This window comes from Centropristis striata, chromosome 17 (assembly GCF_030273125.1).
Source record: "Centropristis striata isolate RG_2023a ecotype Rhode Island chromosome 17, C.striata_1.0, whole genome shotgun sequence".
NCBI lineage: Eukaryota > Metazoa > Chordata > Actinopteri > Perciformes > Serranidae > Centropristis > Centropristis striata.
In genome coordinates this window covers 11,418,051-11,442,377 of record NC_081533.1, presented here as the reverse complement: position 1 = coordinate 11,442,377, position 24,327 = coordinate 11,418,051, and the positions used below count along the sequence as shown (strand labels likewise).

At 36.4% G+C, this 24,327-nt stretch overlaps 2 protein-coding genes across 3 annotated transcripts; both read right to left on the bottom strand.

Annotated features, from left to right (window-relative positions):
* Nucleotides 1–1,362: 1,362 nt before the first annotated feature.
* Nucleotides 1,363–12,716, bottom strand: LOC131989749 (apolipoprotein L3-like). The gene is made up of 13 exons (XM_059355063.1): nucleotides 12,656–12,716; nucleotides 11,073–11,132; nucleotides 10,620–10,673; nucleotides 10,482–10,532; nucleotides 10,307–10,402; nucleotides 10,115–10,213; nucleotides 9,357–9,404; nucleotides 9,191–9,265; nucleotides 7,362–7,433; nucleotides 7,205–7,244; nucleotides 6,023–6,080; nucleotides 5,416–5,761; nucleotides 1,363–2,728 (listed from the first exon to the last, which is right to left on the bottom strand). Exons 1-13 carry the CDS (start codon nucleotides 12,662–12,664, stop codon nucleotides 2,324–2,326), a joined length of 1,413 nt encoding a protein of 470 aa, XP_059211046.1. The 5' UTR covers nucleotides 12,665–12,716; the 3' UTR covers nucleotides 1,363–2,323.
* Nucleotides 12,717–12,977: 261 nt separating this feature from the next.
* LOC131989862 (uncharacterized protein DDB_G0284459-like) lies at nucleotides 12,978–24,063 on the bottom strand. 2 transcript variants are annotated; one of them, XM_059355208.1, is made up of 20 exons: nucleotides 23,677–24,063; nucleotides 23,522–23,578; nucleotides 22,688–22,753; nucleotides 22,482–22,544; nucleotides 21,665–21,739; nucleotides 21,127–21,162; nucleotides 20,968–21,021; nucleotides 19,828–20,874; nucleotides 19,091–19,210; nucleotides 18,881–18,973; nucleotides 18,302–18,364; nucleotides 16,737–16,796; nucleotides 16,557–16,592; nucleotides 16,413–16,475; nucleotides 16,272–16,319; nucleotides 16,118–16,186; nucleotides 14,543–14,614; nucleotides 14,356–14,463; nucleotides 14,128–14,190; nucleotides 12,978–13,239 (listed from the first exon to the last, which is right to left on the bottom strand). In XM_059355208.1, exons 1-20 carry the CDS (start codon nucleotides 23,695–23,697, stop codon nucleotides 13,114–13,116), a joined length of 2,340 nt encoding a protein of 779 aa, XP_059211191.1. In that variant the 5' UTR covers nucleotides 23,698–24,063; the 3' UTR covers nucleotides 12,978–13,113. The 2 variants fall into 2 exon arrangements, with proteins under 2 accessions (XP_059211191.1, XP_059211192.1); XM_059355209.1 differs by having other exon boundaries at nucleotides 16,272–16,316.
* Nucleotides 24,064–24,327: the final 264 nt, after the last annotated feature.

The following is a 24,327-nucleotide window of genomic DNA, read 5'->3' as shown; positions in this document are numbered from 1 at the left end:
GGGCGTGGCCTCTCTCCTCCCAATGACCATTAAATCTTTTTATAAGTGGGAAAACCCCCAATATAAACAGGTAAATAAAAACTAAAATTGTAATCTTCACTAATCTTCACTAGCCTTTAACTGAGTTTTATCTATGTCTATTTGTGTATTTTTTTTTATTGTCTTTTACTGTTTTAGTCTGGCTTTAAATTATTTACTGTATTTTACTTAAAAACAAAACAAAAAATAGAAAGAAAATAACTACAAGTCGAACTGAAAAAAATACATTAAAATATTATGTATGTATATATATTTATATATAAAATAACAAATATGTAAAAAATTAAGTCAATAATAATCAATTAATAAATTAACAATAAAGACCAAATTGAGGGATTAAAAAACTATATGTAAACAAAAAAAAAGAAAATGAAAATGTGCAAATTAAAAAAAATAAAAGATTAAAAGAAAAAAAAATAACAAATGTAAACAATAAGGTCAAATTTAGATAAAAATAATAAATCTGTTTAACTAGTTGTTGTTTTCCATTGTTTATTTACATGATTTAATCTGTTTTTACCTCTGATGTTTCCTGACTGTGACTTGATGAGATTAAAGATAAGAGTTTCCTCAGTTCTTCTGTTTTTAATTATTAACAGTTTTACTTTTATTTCCAGCTCTCAGGAAGCCTGGAAGCACTAATCTGAGGTCAAAATAATAATAACCTTAATAATAAGGTCAAATAATAATAATCAAGCAGACTGACTGGCAGACAAGCTTTATTCAAAGATTCAGTTACACAAAAACATCTGAATATATATTAAATATGATATTTCACAGATAGATTCCCTTCAGGTTAAAATAATGCATTGATTCTGCATGAAGCTAAAATGCATGCGCGCAAAACAATTCTTGCAAATAACACATTTAAAAAAAAATAAGTTTACATGTTGATCTGTTTGGCTTTAACAGCAGGAATATTTTCACAGAGAGAAACCAGAATAATCAACATATACAGAATATTAGACCTGAATAAGAGAAACAAAAATCTCAAATACAAATCACTGAAGCTTTTTAGCAGATGCATCAGCAACATACAACTTTTTTTGTTTCTTTGTTGTTGCATTAAAAAAATATATATATATTTGACAGTCATGGGCCTTGCAAGTTTGTATTTTGTGTGTTTGTGGGGTTTTTTGTTTTAATGTTTTTTTAAACAACTTTTTGTTAAATAGGTGGTGGCTGTTTTTATTTTAATGTATTTATTATTATTTTTATGATTATTATTATTATTATTATTTTACATTTATCCCTTAATTGCATTGTGATTAGAACTGTTTCTTATTGCTGAGAATGCACAGGCACTTTGTTGTTAAATGTTTTTATAATTGTAAAAAAAAATAATAATAATAATAATGTTTTGGTACATATTGAAATAAAGCATCTGCTAAATGACATTGTAGAATTGTAGAATATATGGTGGCTGTTTTTATTTTATTTTCTAAATTATAATTTTTTATTTTTTATTGTATCCTTTTTATTGTATTGTTATTTTATTTTTTTGTAATTGTTGAGAATCCACAGGCACTTTGTTGCTAATTTTTTTGTAATGGTAAAAAAAAATCAATAAAAATCTATGCATAAATAAAACAATCATTTGTACTCAGATATGCAGTAAATTTTAAACAATGCAACACAGAGATAGAATATTGTGCATTTAAAATAAATTACCCTATATACAACATTCAATTTTTCAGAATACATTGTAACAGACTGGAGTCTGCCGTTTCATGATTGTTTCTGCTGAGACAAATGGTCATGTGACAAATATTAACTGAAAATCTGCTTACACAGAGCTGAGAGGAGAGGACAGGCTGTAACAATGTAAAACGTTCAATATGTATAACAAGTAGAGACACAATTTTTCCCCCTTACATTCATGACACGTGTGGGCACTTGGAAGTGTTGTATATATAAATTCAATTATGTCACTATATTATAATATATTTATCATAATTTATCAGAGAAATTCAACTTTTTGATGATTTATGTCATTATAACTGTTTTTCTGCACTAAAGACATGTTGGAGTTGTTCCCACTTGTAGCCATGATTGTGCTGATAACATAGAGCTGCAGGACTTATAGATATTTTATACATTCCAGTGAAATACAAGATCACAGTGTAAAACGGAAAAACAGCAAAAAACGCCCAGAAACAGCTTGTTGGGGTTCAGCGTTGACTTACTGGGTCCATGACCTCCTTTAAAGCAGCAGTTCCCTCATGGAGCCAGCAGATGGCGCTGGTGGTGTTTGGAGAAATAAGCGACATCACCAACCTGCTGCTCACACGTTCCCCGTGGCGTCCTGCAGCTCCTCTCTGATGGCGTTGAGCTCCACTATCCCGTTATTGAGCACGTTGGCCACCTCCTTTATCTGGGACACCACCTCCTTCCTGCAGCCTTTCTTCAGCTCCCGGGACTCCTTGATGAAGTACTTGTCCATGCCTTGGAAGAGTCCTTGGAGCATGGCGATGGCCTCGTCCGTTACCTCCGTCCCCCGCATGACGGGCGTGTCCACCAAGCTGATCATCTGCACGGCCCGACGGATCTCCCAGTTCTCCGAGTAGTGCTGGGTGCCGGATCTCAGGAACGGATGGCCGCGGAGTCTGTACAAGCCCTGGTTGAGGAAGTGGAGGATCTTCCTGATGGCGAGCAGGTGGCCCTCATAGTCCAGCAGGACCGTCTCCACCTGGAAAACCATAGCAAAGCATGAGACGGGACTGTAGCCGTGTTTCCACTGAAGTACAAGCAAATTTTGAGGCTGAATTTTGAAGTTGGGGACACACTACACAACCTTCACAGTCTTTACAGATTTTGAAAAGACTTGGAGTTCACACTACACAATGGTTTCAGCAGATTTTTGTCTGACGAATGAAAGTAGAGATGGGCGTTTGGAGGAAACCTGCCAACTAGATCTCTTTAACGATCAATTATTCGCTGCATGTATACATGGGCAAAATAAAAGATATATATACAGTACTATGCAAAAGCCTGTTTTGATAACGAATGCTTTTATTTTGAAAGGGTGAAAAGAGTTCCTGTTGATCGTAAAACTAACTCCTGTGAGATTATCCTGTAAAGATAATGTCAAGGAGTTCAGTGTTTTATGTTTTAGCCCCCGAAGAGGTATGAGGTTAGTTTTCACAGTAATCTGCATATTTAAATGTGTTTTGTGTTTAAATAAGTTTTGGATCAAATTAAACCTATTAATTCATGCTAGCAAGGTTGGATACAGTAAGCTAATTTTGCTCAAATTAATACTATTATACTATAATAGTACACTATACTATACTATATACTATAATAATATTTCTGTGTGTTTTATAATTGTTATTTCAACTTTCAGCTTGCAAACTGTAGCTTTATCCAACTTAATTCTCAGCTCATTGGCTTATTGACGTACGGCCGCAGAACTGAACGCTCGGCCGTGTTTCAGTTCAGTGATACTGATACACAGTCAGAGATAAAATTTAAAAAAATACACAGATCGATTAAAAATTCCACTAGATCGACCAAATTCTTAACGACCATTAATCGATCATCGATTCATTATTCCAATTCCTAACCTAAAGAGATCACACCCTTAACAACTGCTCCTGATGATCACAGACGGCATCATCTGTCAAACAGACCAAAGCAACTGAACGCAACAAACTCTTTTGAGGGCAACAGTTTAAAGCAGGCTTGTCCAAACTATTCCATAAAGGGCCATGCTGCTGCAGAAAATTGTTCCAACCCATTAAGGACTGCAGACCTTAATCTGCAGGCGAATCTGATTCAAATCAGATTCCTACTCAAATCTGATTTTTAGGGCTGACTGTCCACACTATTTTTAGCAAGTGTCCAAATCAGATATGGCTCTGTTCAGACTGGGCCACATTATCGACTGATCTGACAGGTTGCTGTAGTAACGGCATCAGAGCGCCTGACGTCATATAATTGCGACGGCGACAAGATCAACAACAACAAACATGACAGAGTCAGGCCACCTCAGTATATTGGCCTTATCTCTGTCCAGTAGAGGTGCAGAACATCTCAGACGCACCAGGGGAGAAACCGGGCGGATGGACGCCCCCGTCGGGCCCGTATGAGTCGGGCGCGGACACCTCGTCTCTGCGCTGCCGGCGCTATGCCGCGTAGAGTGACGTCACGGACAGTCAAAACTGATCTGAGTGTTTGGAGCGGTTCAGACTGAGACGCATCCGTCCAACTGCGATCTGAAACTACCTCCTGAAGGTGGTTTCGATCCGGTTTGCAAAAATCTGTGAAAAATTTGTGACTGTTCAGACTTCAAAAGAGCCACCCAGTTCCAATCTGGATGGGCTAAAAATCGTATTTTGGCTGGCAGTCTGAACGCGGCCTAAGAACACACCTGATTCAACTGATCAGCTGTTTGAGATCAGTTGATTAAATGACTCGTGCATGTTGTGCTTCTGCCTGGTTGGAAGGAAAACCTGCAGCCACATGGCCCTTTCTGAAATAGTTTGGACATGCCTGGTTTAATAAAAATATCTGGATATATATCGTATATCGACATTCAGCCTAAATATATCGGGATATGACTTTTGGTCCATATGGCCTAGCCCTAGAAGCTGCATAAATGTACTTTGGTCAGAAGATGGCAGTGTGATGTATCACTGTAGGCTAATCCGTCAGTAAACAGGAGAAGAAGTAGAAAGAATACAACAACAACAACAAAAGGTGTTGCTAATCGAGAGAAAATGGACCTAAGTCTTCAAAATTGGACACATTTGGCAACTTATAATTGTTTTTTGGACGGGGGTTCTGGTAGAAACAGCTGATCAGTCACGTCAGTTAAATATTCGCTATATTCAGAAAAAGTGTTTCCATCTACCGTTTCGTGCATTAACTATTTTTCGAAAAAGACAAAAATCACCTCAAGCGAGTGTAAAAACTTTTTATGGGCATTTTCAAAAGTTTCATGGAATTTTGTTGGAGCTTTTCTCAGGCAATTCTTCAAAATTGATGATGGAAACACGACTCAAACATGTTTCAAACAGAGTTTTGTTTTTTTGAGTTTTGGCATTACAACACAGAGACGCTTAGATCACTTCAAAAATATCAAACAGGGAGAGAAATGAACCCTCAAGTTAGCAAAACTTAAACCACTGTATGATACGAATCGACTTGAGTTGCACTTTTTGGTTTTAAAAGGTTTTGGTTTTATAATAAAAGAAAGAAATGACAAAAACAAAATATAAGTTGTAGTAAACCAGAAATATCCCGGTACCTTATCTGCATTTTCAAAACTTTAATACAATTTTGCTGTTTCCATCAAGCTTTTCTTGAGACATTTTTTGATGGAAAACAGTTTCTCTCTCTTTTTGTTTCTGGTGAACATTTACTTCAGCTTACCTTCTTCCGGTCGTGCATGTTGTTTACGTTATCCGAGATGGCGGCAGAGGCTGAGGTGATTCCTCCGGCTGTAGCCACGCCCACACCGACGGCGGTGATCACAAGAGAGACACCTAAGGTAAGGGGCGCCAAAGCCAGCCCGGCGATGGCCGCCACGCCGCCCACGGCCGTGGTGGTGCCGCCGGTGATGCCGGCGATCTTGGCCTTGTGGTGGAAGTTGCTGATGTCGTCTGCGATGGCGTGGAGCGTGATGATGGACTGCCAGAGCACCTCGGCTCGCTCTGTGAAGGTTTTGTTGAAAACACGCAGGCCGCGTTCGACCTTGTCCGCCAAGATGGTGAACGACCTGGAAGTTATTCGTTTTTTTTTAAATGTTACTCAGTTTGTTTCGGTTGGTTTTGTCTTTTAATAACTTCTAACATCATGTAAAAGTGATACATCAAACCCATAAAGTAAAGTGCCTGATTAAATGTTCTACTAAATCTTACAGTTTTGATTATCCACTGGTTATCTTTTAAGCTCAACATTTAGTAAAACGTTTCCTGCTGTGTCAGTGATCTGAACTGGACTTTGAAAGCATCACAACAGTGACATTTAAGAGACGTACTTGGACTCGTCCTCTTTCAGGACTTTCTCCTCATCGTCTGACGGCACCTCATCCCACTCTGAAACACAATCAAGCAACAGATGTTAATGAAGACATTCACTTCTAATTTAATTTAATTTAATCTGTTGCTAAAGCCTCTGAACCCGAGTATGTTTTCTTTATAAAATCGTCAAAAATACACCATTTAATGACGAAAAGAAACTGTAAAAACAGGCATTATCATCGAGTTTGAACTCTCTGACAGCCCTTGAATGAATGCATCATCAGTTAGGAAAGTCTCTGTTAGAAAAAGTAACCAAAACGAAACAGAAAATTGTGATATTTCTGACAAAATGTCTCATATAAAACGTCTCCAAAAATAAAGTGTTTGTAATAACTAGATCCCGTTAAAAACATTAAATTCTGTCCCTCAGAGACACTGTTGATTCTGCGGTCACATGATAAATATTCACTGAAAATCTGTTTATACAGAGCTGAGAGGAGAGGACAGGAGAGGCTGGAAACAGGTAAATAGTTCAGTGTGTATAACATGTGGAGAGCCAATTTTATTTTTCCAATATTCAAGACACTTTTGGGCAGTGTTGTACATATAAATTCCATTTAATCCCAATTTTTTTAATAACAATTAATCAGAGGAATAAAACTTGTTTTTTTCTTTTTTATGATTTATGTCATTATAACTGTGTTATTCGGCAGAAAAGACATCTTTTGTTGTTGTTCTCACTTCTAGCCATGATTGTGCTGATTCCACAGAGCTGCAGGACTTTTAGAGGTAACGCTTTATAATAAGGTCCTTAATAACCGTTAATTAACAAGTAATAAGGCATTGTTCTCACTTTAGATCCGGTAGTTGCAAAAAGCATAGTTAACTTATAGTTAACTTATAATAGATGAGCAATAAAGTATATTTTAATATCAATAAGCAAACAAAATAAGATTAATAAAGGCATGGCAAAGACATAATGGGTGGGTCATGGGTGTTTGTAATGTCATTATTAACACTTATATAAGCTTATAAACACACAATAATGTTAATAAGCATCTTGTAAGGACTTACAAGGGCCTTATTACTTGTTAATTAATGGTTATTACAAGGACCTTAATATAAAGCGTTACCAAAAAAGGCCCTGAAACGGCTCGTTGGGGTTCAGTGTGTTAAAATAAAGTGTGATTGTGACTCACGTTCCACAGTATTCCACCACTCCATCAAACTGTCAGTATCCTGTGATTCAAAACAAACAAATGCATGATGGTTCACACCCAGTGCTATAAAGGAAACAGACACAGTAAATGCATGGTGGTGAAGTTGAATATTTATCCAGTTTGGAGGGAAACTGACCCCGTCGTCCACGTCGCCGTCCTCCATATCGTCCATGGCGCGGCCGTCCATCTGAGCGGCCAGCCACTCTGCCTGAAGGAGCGGAGAGGGAACGAGCCGGTTAATACATCGACATGTCTTCGATACATTACTTTAAACACAATCACATGGGTTAGTCATCAAAACAAGACATTATGTAAGACCTTCCAAGACTCTGGGTGGTGTGCCAGCGAGTGTGTTCACTATGTTGCTGAACTGGCTCACTCACATGTCAAAGGAATGTGTCCCATCAGGAACAGAAACATGGAGATAACTGAGCCAACGGTGGAAAACAACAAACATTTCACAGCCGTTTCTCAACTGCCTGTTGAAAACAAATCATGTGTACAAGATGGGAGCGTTTCTATTTAATCCTGACTGTCAAAAGTAAACTTGATTTGGTTTTCTGAGGTTCGAAAAATGCAACAAAGCTCAAATTTATCTTAAAAACTCCAACAGACTGAATACACAGACGTCAAGCACATTAAAAACCCTGATGGATTCACTTAATAGAGAATTGGGGGTTAACACCGTACAATATATAGATAATTTAATTTATATGTGCAATATTCTATCGTCCATATCCAACTGCTGACTCTGTCTACATTGTATATAATGTCCATAAGTTTTTACTTTACTTTTGTTTTAATTGTTAATACTTTTTATATTTCTACTTTTTTATACTGTACATTGGTAATACTTTATATTTTTACTTGTTTATTTTCTAATACCTCTGTTATATTTCTAGTTTGTGCTGCGGTTTACTATTTATTGTTTACCATTTTGTTTTTGTTTTTTGGTAGCCAAAACTAACATCCCAGTTAATGCTAACATGAATTAGCAGCAGCTTCTCTCAGTCAGGTTGAGGTGTAGAGAGGCTGTAGTCAGTGATCAGATCCCTCTCCTCCTCCACAGTCCAGATATGGTCTGCTCCCCGTACCGGAAACAAGATGGTGACGAGTGTAACGCTGACCTTGATGCTTCCAACGGGCCACAAACCAACGGGTGACGTCCAGATCACTACGTCCATTATTTATCTACAGTCTATGGTTGACATTCAGGTTTGGGAGGTGGTTTTCAAAAAATGCTGAGGTTTTAGAGAGAGTTCTTCTAGGTGGACATAGGTCTCAATGGGTTAATCATTGAAGTATTATTGTTATTATTATAAATAAGGGTTCAGAACATCAATATTTTCTATTGTTTATGCTTAACTATGTCTCATAAGTTGTTGCAGCAGTATTTGGGTTGATACCATTTGTGATACACATTTGGTGCTGAATTATGCAACTGTATTTATATCGAGAATGGATAAAAAATGTCAGAAACCCTCCAGAATATTACATCAATACACCAAGACCTTTGGAACAAGAGATGAAAATCCTTGCTGTGATTTCAAAAACTTAAGACATTTTGGAGATTTTTTGTAATTTCAGTGATTGGATGACCAGCATTTCTGTTCTCTCAACTGTTGAAAAACCCCCTTATTGTCAATAAACATCAGAAAGTTATTTGTCTTCTGTTGGAACACCAAGGGGTTAGATGCATTAAGACAACACAGTATTAAGCAGTGAATCAGCTCTGAGTTATCAGAAGTTGATCAGCTTGAGCTTTGTGTTGCTACATCACAAGTCACCGTTGTCATATGACGGTTTAGGTGTTTTCAGATGAAAACTGGGTCATTTATAAAAAGGACTCTAATCCTAACCGGTTTGAAGATAAACACGTTTATGAAAAGATGAAAGACATTTTGATACTAATCACTGCACAGTTTGATGCCGCTCAGTTTCCTGCTTTGACAGGTGGAAACGTACCTTGGCCGCCTCTGACAGGAAGTCACCTGACGCAGCTCCTGGTGGGTCTTCAAACTCTGGAGGCATCGGTTCTTTCTGCAACGACGGAGAGTTTAAAGAGTTTTCTCCTGCTTTTAAAGCTCTGACAGCAGATCTCGCTCCTAATGTGATTAGAAATAAGTTTCACCTTAGCCTTGAATTTTTTGAGGCCTTTGAGTTTGGATGTCTTCTTCTGCTGAAAAAGGAAAAAAATGTTTGAGAATCATGCAATGAATAGCCCTAAAGTAAAAAGCAGTTAACTCTCTGAACCCCAACAAGCTGTTTCAGGGCGTTTTTTGCTCCTTTTACATTTTACTGACTCACTGCAATATATAATATATATATATATAAAATCTATCAGTCCTGCAGCTCTATGGAACAATGGCTAGAAGTGGGAACAACTCAAAAATGTCTTTTGTGACATAAATGATAAAAAAAAAAAAACAGGTGTTTCTCTGATTATTATTATTTTTTAATCTGAATAAAATGGAATTTATATATAAACACTTTTCCAAGTGCCCACAAATGTCATGTATAGTGGGAAAAATTTTTTGTCTCCACATGCTATACATATTGAATTATTTGCGTGTTTCCAGCCTTTCCTGTCCTCTCCTCTTAGCTCTGTGTAAGCAGATTTTCAGTGAATATTTGTCACGAGACCGTCTCAGCAAAATCTATCATGACTTCACAGTGTCTCTGAGGAGCAGAATTTAATGTTTTTAACAGGATCTAGTTATTACAAAGACTTTATTTTAAATGAGACATGTAGAATAAAGTGATTTTGACAGAAATATCACAATTGTATGCTTCATGCTTTTTCTTAGCAAGCTTTCACTGAAAACATACATTCCAGTCCTGCTGAAGGGGTTCAGAGGTTAAAAGTGAAGGTGAGAGTGACATAAATACCGGTTTGCAGGTTTCCAGATCATCTTCTGTGTCATACATCTCTTCGGGGCTCATGAAACCTTTTCCTGTTTGTGTGAAGTCATCCTCAGCGAAGGAGTCCTGCAAAAGAACAGAAAAACAGAAAAAAAACTAAAGTTCCAGCTAGTTACTGCCATCATTGCCACAAAGATACTGTTTTTTAGATATAAATACCGATTTGCAGCTCTCCAGACAATCATCATCGTATAACTCGTCTGCTGAGAAGCTGCTATTCTTTTTCTGACTCTTGGTGTTATCTAGCATGTCCTCCTAATAACAAAAAAATATGAAAAACCAAAACCAAGTGTTTCTTTCAGCTCTCCTCGTCTCCCAACAGAAACTCTCTTACCTTCGAGCTTCGTCGAGACTTCTGTGGCGGTTTTATCTTCGATGGTTTCTTCTGTTGGTCAAGGGATAAAAAGATATCGTTAGGTGAAAACAGGTGACAAGATGTTCAAATGGAAAACTGAAGAAAAAGAAAGTTTACAGGTTTGAAGTCTTCTTTTCCAAATTGATCTTCATCATCATACATGAAAGCAGCCTGAGAAACACATTCAAAACACATGTTATTCTTCATAAGTCACTTAAGTCCACAGAGAAAACTATGCTGCATATACAGTGGAAAAAAGTAAAATAAATAAAAATTAATTAATTAAAAAAAATATTTTAAAAAAGAATATATATATATATATATATATATATACATATATATATATATACAGAAGGTATTTGGCAATTTTTTACTGTTTTATTTTATTTATTTATTTATTTACAGTGTAGAGGGGTCACTGCTAAATGCTTTTCTCTGTTTTAAAACCTCTAAATCACATTTTTGGGAATATTAGTTATTCTTCAAGCATGCATCAAGTAATATAAATTTCTCTAATGTCAAATAACACATTATATATATATAATGGTAACAAAAAACAAAAAATAGTACCTTGCTGGTTGACTGCAGACTGTAACTTGTCATCTCTTCTACATCATCAAAAGTGTCATCCTAAGAGAGAAATACAGACAGACAGCAGGCAAATTAACAACTAATATATATCAGAAAAAATAAATAAATAAATAAACAAATAAATAAATACGGATACACTAACACAAAAATGACACAAGCAAAGTTTTAGTCTGTCTATCAGATAAAACACGCTATTTGAAGACATTCTGCTTAGCTGTACCAGCTGTTTTTTCATCAACATTTTAAAGAAACATGGTCAACCTTTTGAAATGGAACTACTTGGTTATGATCAGGCACCAAAACTCCATGGTTAAGTTTAGGAAAAGACGTCACAGTGTAGTTAAGCAGCAACATTGACTTTTTGTCACAAGCAGGAAACGAAAACAGATCTCTTGAGCCATGTTTCCTTTAGGGGAAAGAGTGGCCGCTGGGAAAGTCTCAGGCCACGCCCTCTCAAATGTCCGCTCACGCAGCGTGTCTCCATGACAAAAAAAGGCCCCAGAGGGATTTACGAGACTCCGGAGGTGACATATGGTTTTCATCGTCACGTGATCGCTTAGCGACAGTTTTGACCATGATGTCACATACACGACGGAGACGCAACTGTGGCCGCCGTCGCTAACTGTGCACAACGTTCGTCGCTGATCATAAACAACAAGCATGGTTAATTATGCACAGCATCTCCGCTGATCATAAACAAACGGGCATGCTAACTTTACATAAAAGTGTCCGCTGCTTGTTGTAAACAAACAGAGATCGCTAAGTGAACACCTCCTGCAGCAGCAGCACATACACACTGTACTGCTACGGAGCTAGCTGTTAGCCTATTAGCACTGTGCTACTATGCACCTCATTCCGCGATGCCAGACTGCACTATGAGAGGACAGAATATCACCTTGCCTTTGCGGGAACACTATGAACGGATGAAAAGCCGGCACAGATCTTTCCAGCAATATAGCGGGGATTTGCGGGACCACACAATGAAAGGAGATTATGTTTATTGTCGCTCGTGACTACTCGCTACATCGCCAGTCTTATCCAATCAGCAACCAGGCTTTTTTCAGGGGAGAAAAACAGCCCTTCCATTTGACAGGGCCAAAAAAAGTCCGTTCTCAGGACGGCTCAACTTCAAATTTGGGGCGTTTCAGCGAGTGAGACCCACCTCATTCTGTGTATTTGATTGTAATGGAAACACCCCTTTTGGTGAAATTCATGTAAATGTTTGACCCATCCATCCACCCCCACCTCCTACTAGTGCGGATTTTCTCTTTATACTGTGTCACTTCTGGAGCTCTGAGTGTCTAATATTGCCGCAGCATGAAATGACACACAAGAAGCAATATTATACAAGTCAATATTATACAATTAAACAGTAAATAGATGATAAAAATATCACATAAAAATGTTTTTTTAAGAAGGGATTTAAGAAAATTCACTGATTCTCCCCCATTTGACTTGAGCTTCAACTTTGGAACAGCCAGAAAGGCTCCACCTGAGGATCTAAGGCTGCTAATTGGCTCATATGAGGTCAACATTTCCACTACATAGCTTTGACCTCTTACCTGGGACATCTTACGGGGTGTGTAGCCATGTGCACCATAGAATTCATCATGTGATTTGTCCTGAGAGGAGAAAAAAACATCACATGATTAGACATCTTCATACCAAAGCAAACACATACCGTTCATAGCCTGTTACATTCAAATGCATGCAGTCACACCTTTGAGTCCTTCCGAGGCGTGTGTCCCTTTGCTTCCTTTGGTTGAGAGAAAAAGTTACATAAGTCACATTCATCGCGGTGTAAAGAAATATGCTGTGAAATGTAAAGTAAGTAGACGTGTTTTACCTTTTCCAGACGGATGGTAAATCCTCTGCGTGGCACAAACCTGATTTTCATCTTCTTTTTACTCTTCTACAGAGAGAGAGGAGATTAGATTGCCCAAATCAAAGCATGCCAGAATGCGTCAGATTTAAATACAGTTCTCCCTTTAAATGTGATTAATGTGCATGATACAATGTTTCAGTATAAGTAAAAGCTTACAAATCCACTGCCGTCAACCTCTTCGTGCTGCGCTCCTCCTCCCTCCTCCTCTTCCTCCTCCTCTTCCTCCTGCTCCTCATCATATTGGTCGTCCAGAACCACCCCCTATTGACAAACAAACAATGCAGCAAATAACTGAAGCATGTTTACTTGGAAAGTCACAATTCTCCAGATCTACATTTCAATTAGACTTCAGATTTTAAGGTCATTATTTGATTAAATTTTTGATTTTATTTTTTTTTTATAATAATAATAACAATCAAAAGATAATTTACAGTTTTTAATTCTTCTTTAAAAAGATTTTTTTGTGTTCAAACCAACATTTTTTGTAATATACCAAATTAAAGCATTTGGTTAAATTTAAATAATTTATTAAAAAAGTAAAATTACAGTGAATTCTATGTAAAAATTCAAAAATACACAATAAAATTAAGTTAAACTTTAAATTAAAGGTAAAATAAAAAAAGTTTAAAAAAATGTCTTCAAATCAAATTAAAACAACAACTAATTATATATTTATCAAATTATTATATAATTAGTTGTTTATATATATATATATATATATATATATATATATATATATATAAATATATATAATACAGATATTTGCTTTTATGCCCTGAAAATTCACATTGTCAAATTCTTTGTTAAAACGATGTTAGTTAAATTTAAGTAATTTAATTTAAATGTAATGAATACGAAATAACTTATTACCAGTCAATTAAACAAACTAAAACAACCAGAAAGCTTATTTCGGTCAATTTTCTGATCTAGAATTGAAACACTGACACCACTAAAGTTCACTGTTTAGGAAGACAAACAACTGTCAAATATTGGGGAAAAAATAAATAGAAATTACTTTTTTCAATGTGTTGACTTTCCAGATATGAATCAATGCATTGCATGCTTTTTTGCATCTTTTCCAGCACTTGGAAAAGAGAATTCAGGATTCAGCTAATTAGAATAAAAGTGATCAGACTGCAGGTACTTTACCTCGGACCATCGGCGTATGACGGAGTTTTTCTTGGCACTTTTCTTATTGAGGTCATCATCCTGCTGTGGAATTACAAAGAAAAGGTCATCAGAGCTGCAGTATTAACATTAGAAGTCACATATATGCATATAAGTAAGCTTTTCAGACTAGGCTGGAATGGATGCAACTTTCATGGCAGATTCAGAAAAGATTTAAAGGAAAACCTCACTGTCCTCCTGCTAACTCACCTTGGATTCTTGTGGTAAATGTCCGTTCATGTGTTTTCCCTCCGACATGGATGAAGAAGTAGAAGCTCTTCTTAGCAGCTGATTGACTTTGGTCTTCAAATGTTTCTTCTGTGGACAAAAACAGCCATTGTTAAACCACCACTGGTTTATTAATACTGCTCATAAACAGAGAAACAAGAAAACATACTTTGTAATCCAGCCCGTACTGCTCGCCATCGTCATTCTCTTCTGCAGACATGTTGTACTCGGAGAAATACTCCTGAAAAACAGAAGCAAGTGACGTCATAATGTTACGTCCAGCAGTTTTCACCATTTAGAATCATGTTGGTGCATCGATACATGTAATGTACTTTTTGATACAGATGACATTATTTTATACAGACCAGAAAACAATTTTTTTGGCTCCTTTTACATTTTACTCACTGTGGCCTAATTTTTTACTGCCATATACAAGTCCTGCACCTCTATGGAATCAGCACACACACAATGTATTTTGTACAGAATAACACAGTTATGACAAAAACCATTAAAAAAATAATTAAAAAAACGCAAGTTGAATTTTTCTGATATATATATATTTTTTTAATCGGAATAAAATGGAATTTATATATAAAGACACTTTTCCAAGTATCCACAAGTGTCATGAATATTGAATATTGAATTTTTCCAACCTCTCCTGTCCTCTCCTCTCAGCTCTGTGTAAACAGATTTTCAGTAAATACTTGTCACGTGACCGTTCGTCTCAGCAGAATTAATCATGTCTTCAGTGTCGCGGAGGAGCAGAATTTAATGTTTTTAACAGGATCTAGTTATTACAATCACGTACAAGTATATTACATACTAATTATACAAAATATACAAATATTACAAGTATCACAATTTTAAGCTTCGTTTTGGTTACTTTTTCTAATGGAAACCATTCAAAGACCGATCGAAATGTCAAATTTCGATGATAATGCCCGTTTTTATGGTTTCTTTCTACGATAAAAGGTATGTTTTTGGCAATCTTTTAAAGAAAACATACATTTCAATCAGAGGGTTAAACATTTTGATGCTATCCATTACTCTACCCTTAGATTTATTGCTGGCAACCGTTATGACACTGCTGGTATTGGCAGGTGGGCTGGCCCTCCCTCTTTGTATCTCAGCAATTTCTACTTATCGATAGAGGACTATTCCAAAAAAACACCTTATGTACTGTCACTTTTGTGCCTAAGACATTATAGTTATAACACCCATACTCAGAACAGGTTTACGCTTTATGTTCCTTCAGTAAAAACTATCTTGAAAAGACAGAAAGGCTGGCCGATATATCGATATAAAAAATATATTGATATATTTTTAAATGTGATATGGAATTAGACCATATCCCATATATTGATATAGTTCACATTTTTTCTTTCTTTATATATACATTTCTTTCTTTATATATAAAATTGACTTTGACTGAACATTTGCTCTCACTTTGGGATAAAATTATCGGGATATATATCATAAATTGATATTCAGCATAAATATATCAGGATATGACTTTTTGTCCATATCGCCCAGCCCTAAAAGACAGTATAGACTAAAGCCTTACACACTGATATTGATTGGGCAATTCAAATGTTTTACTGATCTTAGGTGTGCCTGTTAAACCCAATATAACTGTAGCTTTATATATATATATATATATATATATATATATATATATATATATATATATATATATACATAAGCCTACTGACACATGCATTCACAAGTTAGAATTGATTGTTACCTTTGATGATTTACGGGAGGTGGATAGTGTCCGGCTCCTCCCCTCCTTTGTGTCATCCGGAAACTTCTCCTATGACACAAAAGTTATCAGTTTTATAACAGACGAACATGTAAAACACGATCAGAGCAGTGAAACTGTTATTTTGTGTTTGTACCTTTGACCCTCTTCTGGAAACACGGGACAAACTGAATTTTCTGTCCTTCTGTCAAAAAAACACAACAAAAAAGGGTTTTTATATTACATACTGGAGAATATTCACACAGCCACAGAACAGTGAGTAATAAAGAGGCGGTACCTTGCCCTGGATCCCAGAGCCGTCCTGGTCCTCACCACTTCCTCCATCAGAGTCCACCTTCATCTAACAGAGAGGTTTCTTTAAGTATCTACTTTCTGCTTACAATCAGAAGTATGTGAACAAGAGTAAAAACATCTTTCTTACTTTCATTGACTCACGCCGTAATCTTAATGTTCCGGACTTGTAGATAAAAGAAACAAAACAACAAAATTTAGTAGCTGAAAAAGTCAATTTTGCAAGAAAAGACTGCTGAGAGTTTGAGGGAAAATATTTAGAGATGACATGATAAAATAATTGCAGTAAACATTGAAAAAGTTTTCTTACCGGTTTGAAGTCAGGGTTAAGCTCAGGGCTGTCTTCAGGCCAGTCTTCAACACAACATTCCTAAAAAAACAACCAAAAACACTAATAGAGACAGTTCTATCCTCTAGTGCATCCTAGTAGCAGAGTTTAAGGTTTGGGGTTAAGATGGTAGGGTAATCAATATGTCCATTCATCCAAAACTTTTTTTCAGAGGAGATATTGGCTCTTAAATGTAATAATACAACCATTAGGCCACGATTTCCTGTTGTATGACCAAATGAGATTAGATCCACCAATCACACTAATGCTCCTCTGAAAAAGAATCCTCTTTTGGAAATTCTTGCACCAAGTTTAGACCAGTCAGTGTTTCAACTCTCCATACATGACATGTTTTATATGGACAGTCATAAAACCAATGGGATAAACGCATTTGATGTCAATGACCCCTTTGCCTCTTTCTTAACTTAAAGAACTCTAATATTGAACATGTTCATATTACTGTGTTTAATTACAACTTTCATGATTTTGAGACTTTTATCCTTCATTGAGGTTTCTCTTTTTTTCCCTAACATGATCTTTCTCCCTAATAAATGTGTGGATGTGTTGAACGACTGAATGAATAAATGAAAAAAAAAAAAACATGAAAAAAAAACTTCCATCCCCAAATGTCTCAACGCTGGAGGATTGTGGAGGGTAATAGAATGATAGAGAATCTGTGACAAACAAATAGGGGCAAGACCATTTAGTTTGCACATTTCTTAACTCCCTCAAGTTAAACAAAATTCTACCATTGAACATGTTCATATCACTGGGTTTAATCATCATTTTCATTTTTAATTTTCAGATTTTATCCTTAATTGATGTTTCTCTTTTTCCTGAAGTGATGTTTCTCCTTAATAAATGTGGGGATGATTGTTGGATGAATTAATGAATTAATGATCTTTATTCATGTAGCACCTTTCATGCACAGAAAGCAGCCCAAAGTGCTTCACAATTAGCAGCAAAAACATGGAATAAAAAAAAAAACAACTTGGCTAAAACTAGCATCCCCAAAGGTTTTTGTGGCAACCTTGTTGTTGTTTTGCCTGCCATTGTCAAGAAACAAAACAGTGCCAAGTTGAATTGGTTTCTGATATCCACAAGAACCATTTAATTGTTTTGTTTTAGTGTACATGTAGTTTTGTAGAGTTAAAGTTTCGTGACCCTGCCAGTTTGCTAGAACTATCTATTCTAAGATCGGAATTGGCCAGAACTGAAGTGAGCTGATAGCTCTGGATCCACATTACTGACAAGTATTTCATACAAATTAATAAAAATCCCAAACTATCCCTTTAAGGTGGAGGGTTATAAAATGATAGAGAATCTGTAATAAAAATAGAGGCGAGACCATTTAGTGCTGGGAAGCGAACTTTAAAATCCATGTGAAAAGATCCAGCCAGGAGCCAGAGGAGGGTGTGTGAAATATGAATTATATGCTCTCTTATATTAGTTTTTGATGAAGCCCTGGCAGCTGCATTCTGGATTTTATACATTTAATCAACACATTTAGTAATTATTGTTGAGAATAACTTTCACTTGAAACTCACTTGTCCAATCAGCAGAACGTCCTCAAAGACAGCAGAGTCGTCCGAATCAACCGGTTTACTTTCCTGTAAAAAATATTTTTTTTTAAAAACGTTCCTACTGAAAGATGATGTTAAATCTTAAACTATCCGTTCATAACTTTTGGTAACGCTTTATAATAAGGTCCTTAATAACCATTAATTAACAAGTAATAAGGCATTGTTCTCGCTTTAGATCCGGTAGTTGCAAAAAGCAAATTAACTTATAGTTAACTTATAATAGATGAGCAATAAAGTATATTTTAATATCAATAAGCAAACAAAATAAGATTAATAAAGGCATGGCAAAGACATAATGGGTGTGTCATGGGTGTTTGTAATGCCATTATTAACACTTATATAAGCTTATAAACACACAATAATGTTAATAAGCATCTTGTAAGGACTTACAAGGGCCTTTTTACTTGTTAATTAATGGTTATTACAAGGACCTTAATATAAAGCGTTACCTAACTTTTTTACAATCAGATTTTTGGACCAATATCCAAGGACATCTGGGAAGTCAGAGCAGCTAACTGGGTCATATTTCAACAGCATGCTTACCAGAGTTTTTAGTTTGCGGGGAACAACTGGTTTTGGGAGTTGTTTGAAGGCTGGTTTCGGAGAGGTTTTTGGTGGAGCTGGTTCAGATTCGATCTGAACACGTTCCAAAAGAAACAAACAAAGGCATTAGCAGCACAGCAGTGACAGCAGCAGAGAGTCTAATTAAGCAGAGAAATAATAGCATTATGCTAAGATGTGGTTTTTGCATACAGGTTTCACTGGTGGGGGCGGCCTTTCTGGTTTTGGAGGCTTATCTGGCTGAGGCGGCTTTTCAGTTTTTGGTGGTCTGGTTCTTGGAAGAGGCCTCGGCGGACGTTTGAAGGTCCGCACCTGCAAGTTTGATTATAAAAGAAGGTATAAAGGGCATGTCACACACATGCAAAAAAAATACATTTACTGTTGTATTTACCTGGTATTTCTTATTTTTTTCTACATAACATGCAAATACCATTAAAAAAAGTACATTACTTTCTGTAATCTGTAAATTAATATAATGGGACATTATAGATGTTTTTTTACAGTATTATTCAATTGCTGAATGGTATTGAATGTTAAATAACAGTGAATTCTATGTTAAAATACAAAAAATACACATCATATTTCTCAATGTAAAATCAAGACAACTTACAGTTTCTTACAGTTAAAATGTAAAAAAAAAAAAGTTAATTATTAAAGTTAGTTATTCTAGAAATATATATTTTTGAATACAGATTTTTACTGTAAATCATCTGTATTTTTAAAGATTATCTGGAAAACTATTGTTATTTGATGGTAAGTGTTTGGATTTTTTACTGTTTTATTTTTGTTTTTGTTTTTTTTAATTTTACTGCTATTTTTTTAACAGATTTCTTAACTGGATGCATCCTACAGTACTGTGGGACCCAACATATTGGCATTAAATATGGATTTTATGGTTGTCCAAGTAAAAAACAACACTTGTTACATACATGAGCCATTTCAGCTGAAGCTTGGCTGGGCGTCATGGACAGATTCCTGGCCCGACTGAAGGGAGACGGCTGAAGAATATCTTGTGGCTTGTTGAAAGACTTTGGTGGGACGTCTGGATGAGATTCTGCTGGCGTCGCCTTCAGGAAATCTGGAGACGACAGCATGTCCAGCTTGGTTTCTGACGGACTGTCGAGTGAAGGTGTAGTGTAAGCGGGCTTTGAGGCACTATCGCTGGAAGTTTTCCCAAATATATCCTTGCCGTTGAACTTGGAGGGAAGTGGTTGGAAGATGTATGACTTCCCTTTTGAAACATCTTTGAAAGGGTCGTCTTGTTTTGAGGGAGCAAATGGGTCACCCACACTGGAAACTTCTTGAAAAAAATCCCTTTGAATCGGGCTTGGGAACGGGTCGACCGTTTTTGTGGACGAAGATGAAAAAACATCCAGATTTTCCTTAGAAGACGACGTGCCAAACAGGTCCTCTTTCGTAAAGGGATCTTGTTTGTTTTCCCCACTTTTGGTCGGAGCTGCTTGAAACAGATCTGCTCCTTTGGTCGTGGCGGTGTGGAAAGGGTTGGCCTTCGTTGGCTGTGGAGACCAGAAGGGATCATCCTCCTTGGTTGATGCAGATTTGAATGGATCTACGAACCCACTGGGCGATTTATCAAAGAGGTTTACCTCCTTGGTGCTTCCAGCATGGAGTGAATCCTCTCCTTTAGCAGCCTGGAAAAGACTGACCCCATCATTTTTAAACAGGTCAGAGCTTTTCGACGGCAAAGTTTTGGAGAGGTTCGTTTTGGGAGGTGGGATTGGCTTAAATAAGTCTGAGGAGTTCACGGTTACGTCATTAAAATGGCCATTTGAAGGTTTGTTTCTGGCTGGGGGTAAGGGTCTTGTAAGGGCCTCGAAAATGTCCTTTGGAAGTTCAGAAGATTCATCTCCACTTTCCACAGTCTTCGTTTCAGGACTCAGAAACTCAGCTGGAGGGCCGAAGATGGTATCATGTTTTACTTCTTGTGAGGTTTTGCTCCCATTGTTGCCAGATTCCTGATAAGAAGAACACCAAGTCTTTAGACATGTTCAATAAATATTTCAGAACTTAAAATGTGTATTTTTTAAAAAATAAGTTATGTTAAGTACCAAATAATGCGTATAGAAGGGGTTACTTCTGGCCAAACCCCCATTGACTCCATTCTGATAAACAAAACAAAAGGGAAATGAGACAGAAGAGGTGTTAGATTTCACTCTGACTGTTGACAGAGAGCTCAATCTGAGTTAAACGGGCGTCTAAAAACATACCTGAGGATTTACACGGAGTGTTTCCTGCCCTACATTCTGAAAGAATGAGACAGTGACACAGCAGAAATGTTACATGCTAAATCATTGTTGGGTGGAGCCATGAGCAAAAGATGAAATGGACTTTTTGAAAGTGTAACAAACGCTCCCTGATAGCATCTTTTCATAAAGTTGTTATATTTACTCTCGGCACATGAAAACACACCCTTTGGTCTTTTTCCTTTCACACACAGATATATTAATAGACTGACTTATTCTGGTCGGACACGAACACGCCTACTCACGCATGACATTAACAGTTCCTCAGATTGTACTTCTAACAAAACAAAACAAGTGACAGGGTGTGGGTTTAACCTGTGGCGCAGTAGGAACAACATGATTATTCTCCATCTTTGAGCCGTTTGGAAAATACGAACAGTAATTTCAATCCTGACGTTACAAGTGCTGAACAAAGGCTAAGAAAATATCTATTTTTTGTGGCAATTTTGCAACATTTCAGCCAAATGTTGGATGTAAATTCTCTGCAGATGTTAAAACTCACCTGCGATAGGTGTAGCTGTTGGTTGTCCGTCATATCGGTAGCAGCAGCTGAGAGATGGCCAAGAAGCTCGCTATCCTGTAGAGCAAACAAATGTTACACTCAGCGAACAACACAACCTATTTATGGGGCCGAGCGTGGGAACGCGTGCTGTGCTTTCGATGCATTCTGATTTGCTGCGATATGGAAGTCATGTCTCGCTTGTCAGAAATGTAAACACGATTCAACAACACTCATGCTGAAACAATAACCGCAGGCATTTCTACACCTGTTGGTTTCCAACAAGCAAGATACTATTACCACTGAGTTTAACCCTCGGAACCCTGTAAAAGTATGTTTTCTATGAAAGATTGGCAAAAATACATCGTTTATCGTAGAAAGAAACTGTAAAACCAGGCATAACTGTCTGAATTTCAACTTTCCGACAGTCTTTGAACGGATCATTGGTTATGAAAGTTTTTGTCAGAAAAAGTAACCAAAATTGTGATATTTCTGTCAGAATCACTTTATTCCACGTCTCATTTAAAACGGCACCAAAAATGAACCGTTTGTAATAAGTAGATCTTGTTAAAAACATTAAATTTTGCTATTTGTTATTCTGCATAAAATACAATTTAAAATGGTTCCAACTTCTAGCCATGATTGTGCTGATTCCATAGAGCTGCAGGACTAGATTTTTTCATATATTGCAGTGAAATAAAAGTAAAATGTAAAAAGAGCAAAAAACACTCTTGGAGTTCAGAGGGTTAAGCAAAGACTATCTTAAAAATATGCATAAGAAGTATTTTCTTTTTCTTTTCAACAAGAGCAGAAAGCTTACCTGTCTGTTTTCAGACTTGTTCACAGATGATCCACTGGAGTCAGATGTTGTTGAAACAGGAGTCTGAGGAGGAAAGAGATACATCTTCATAAGGAAGGTAATTTATATGACCCTTTAAAAAAACAAAAAACGTAACAAAGAATGCGGGAAAGGAAGTGTTACTCTCTCGTAGAGCACGTCCTGCAAATGTGTGTGTAGCCACTCACCTGGAATTGATTATGGAAAGGGCTTTGGGAAACCTTTTTCAGCATATTCTGCAGCGTCACAACACTCTAAAGAAAAGAAACATGTGATAAATAAGTTAATGCATCAATAAAAACAACAATATAATTCATATTGTTGTGAAATGGGTAACTGCATAATACATTTTACAATTTTTTCATACTTGGACCACGTTTGACCAGGTCCAGAAAGAATAGGCTACCTAGACTGCTCAAATTGGGACTAGATTATCTCAGATGGGCTAAAGAACCTTTAAGCTTTGACAAGTAAGGGTTTGAATTCATGCTTTTTACTTGTAACAGGGTACTTCTACACTGTGGAATTACTACTTTTACTGAAGTAAATGATCTGAGTACGTCTTCCACCACTGCATGCAGCAACATAAACACAGAAAAGCACAGTTAATTTCTCTGAAATCTAATGTCTTAAATTAGAAAGCACAGAAAAGCCAGGCGATGAAGTCAAACTGTTGTGTGACAAGAGCAAATCCCTTTTGTTCTGTGGTTGCTTGTGCATAAACAACAATCAGTCACAGACATGACAGTGCCAAAGAAATTCACAGCAGCTGACATCATGAAACTCTGGGTTTGGCTGCCCAGCATTCACAAAAAACATGTGAACAAACAGTGTGACAGTACAGGGAAAAAAACTGTCCTACATGATCTAAAATCACTATTGTTTCCCTGTTTGGGGGTAAAATGTTAGATATGAAACACGTGGAAGAAGGTTGAGTTCCTTAAACAATCTTATTTCACACACACACATTATTTAAATTACATATTTCCCACCAGAGCCAAAATAAAAAGTATCCTACTCACAGGTCTTCTTTCTCCTGATGCTGCTGCACTTCCTTCATGGTCCTCCGCCTCATTCTCCTAATAAACATGCATACTGATTAAATTGACGTTTTACAATCGATTCTTTTACTAAAAAGTTCAAAAAAGCATCAATTTATTAACGACTCTAGACTAACCGTAGTTGTATCTCCCCTCATGATGAGCAGTGCGTTGGTTAAATATTAAATCATGAATAAAAAAACTAAGTTTATCTGCATGGAAATTAGATTTTACCGATGATTAAGTCTTTTGCGTTACAACTCGTCAGTCAGCGTGTCCGCAGGATTGACAGGACTCAAGTTGACGCACCTGTCTCATTCAAGGGCACTACCTAAACATCCGGAATTATAACATTTCAAAATAAAAGGCTTTACCTCCCTTATTAGTCTTGTTCAGTCTCCAAAACATAGATTTGAGTCTTTTACCAAGATTAAAATTCAATACATTTTTAACAACAAAGTGCCCTTACATTCTTAACAAAAACAAAACTACCGGTAATAGAATAGAATCAAATTAAAAAACAATAATTTAAAAAAAAAAAAACAGTATTTCTAGTGAATCTTCATTATTTTACATTTTTTATTTTATGCCAATGTTATCTAGAAATTAATTACAAAAGAATTGTATTTATGCCACGAGTAAAAAAAAAAGACTGACTGATAAATAGCAATAAGCAAAATAAAAATGACAGAAAAATACAAAAACAGTGTTCCATTATGTTGTGGTCTGGGGAAAAAAATCTAATTAACACAGAATTACTAATATTAATAAAATCTGGATGTAATGGT

Coding starts and splice junctions, on each gene's coding strand:
- LOC131989749 (XM_059355063.1), bottom strand. Junction 10,214..10,306: donor GTCTGGAGAGCTGCAAATCG/GTATTTATATCT, acceptor GTTCTTTTGCAG/GACTCCTTCGCTGAGGATGA. Junction 7,434..9,190: donor TCCTGTCAGAGGCGGCCAAG/GTACGTTTCCAC, acceptor CCGCTCCTTCAG/GCAGAGTGGCTGGCCGCTCA.
- LOC131989862 (XM_059355208.1), bottom strand. CDS start 23,697: ATGAGGGGAGATACAACTACG. Junction 21,740..22,481: donor ACAAGTCTGAAAACAGACAG/GTAAGCTTTCTG, acceptor TTTGCTCTACAG/GATAGCGAGCTTCTTGGCCA. Junction 21,163..21,664: donor AACAGCTACACCTATCGCAG/GTGAGTTTTAAC, acceptor TCATTCTTTCAG/AATGTAGGGCAGGAAACACT.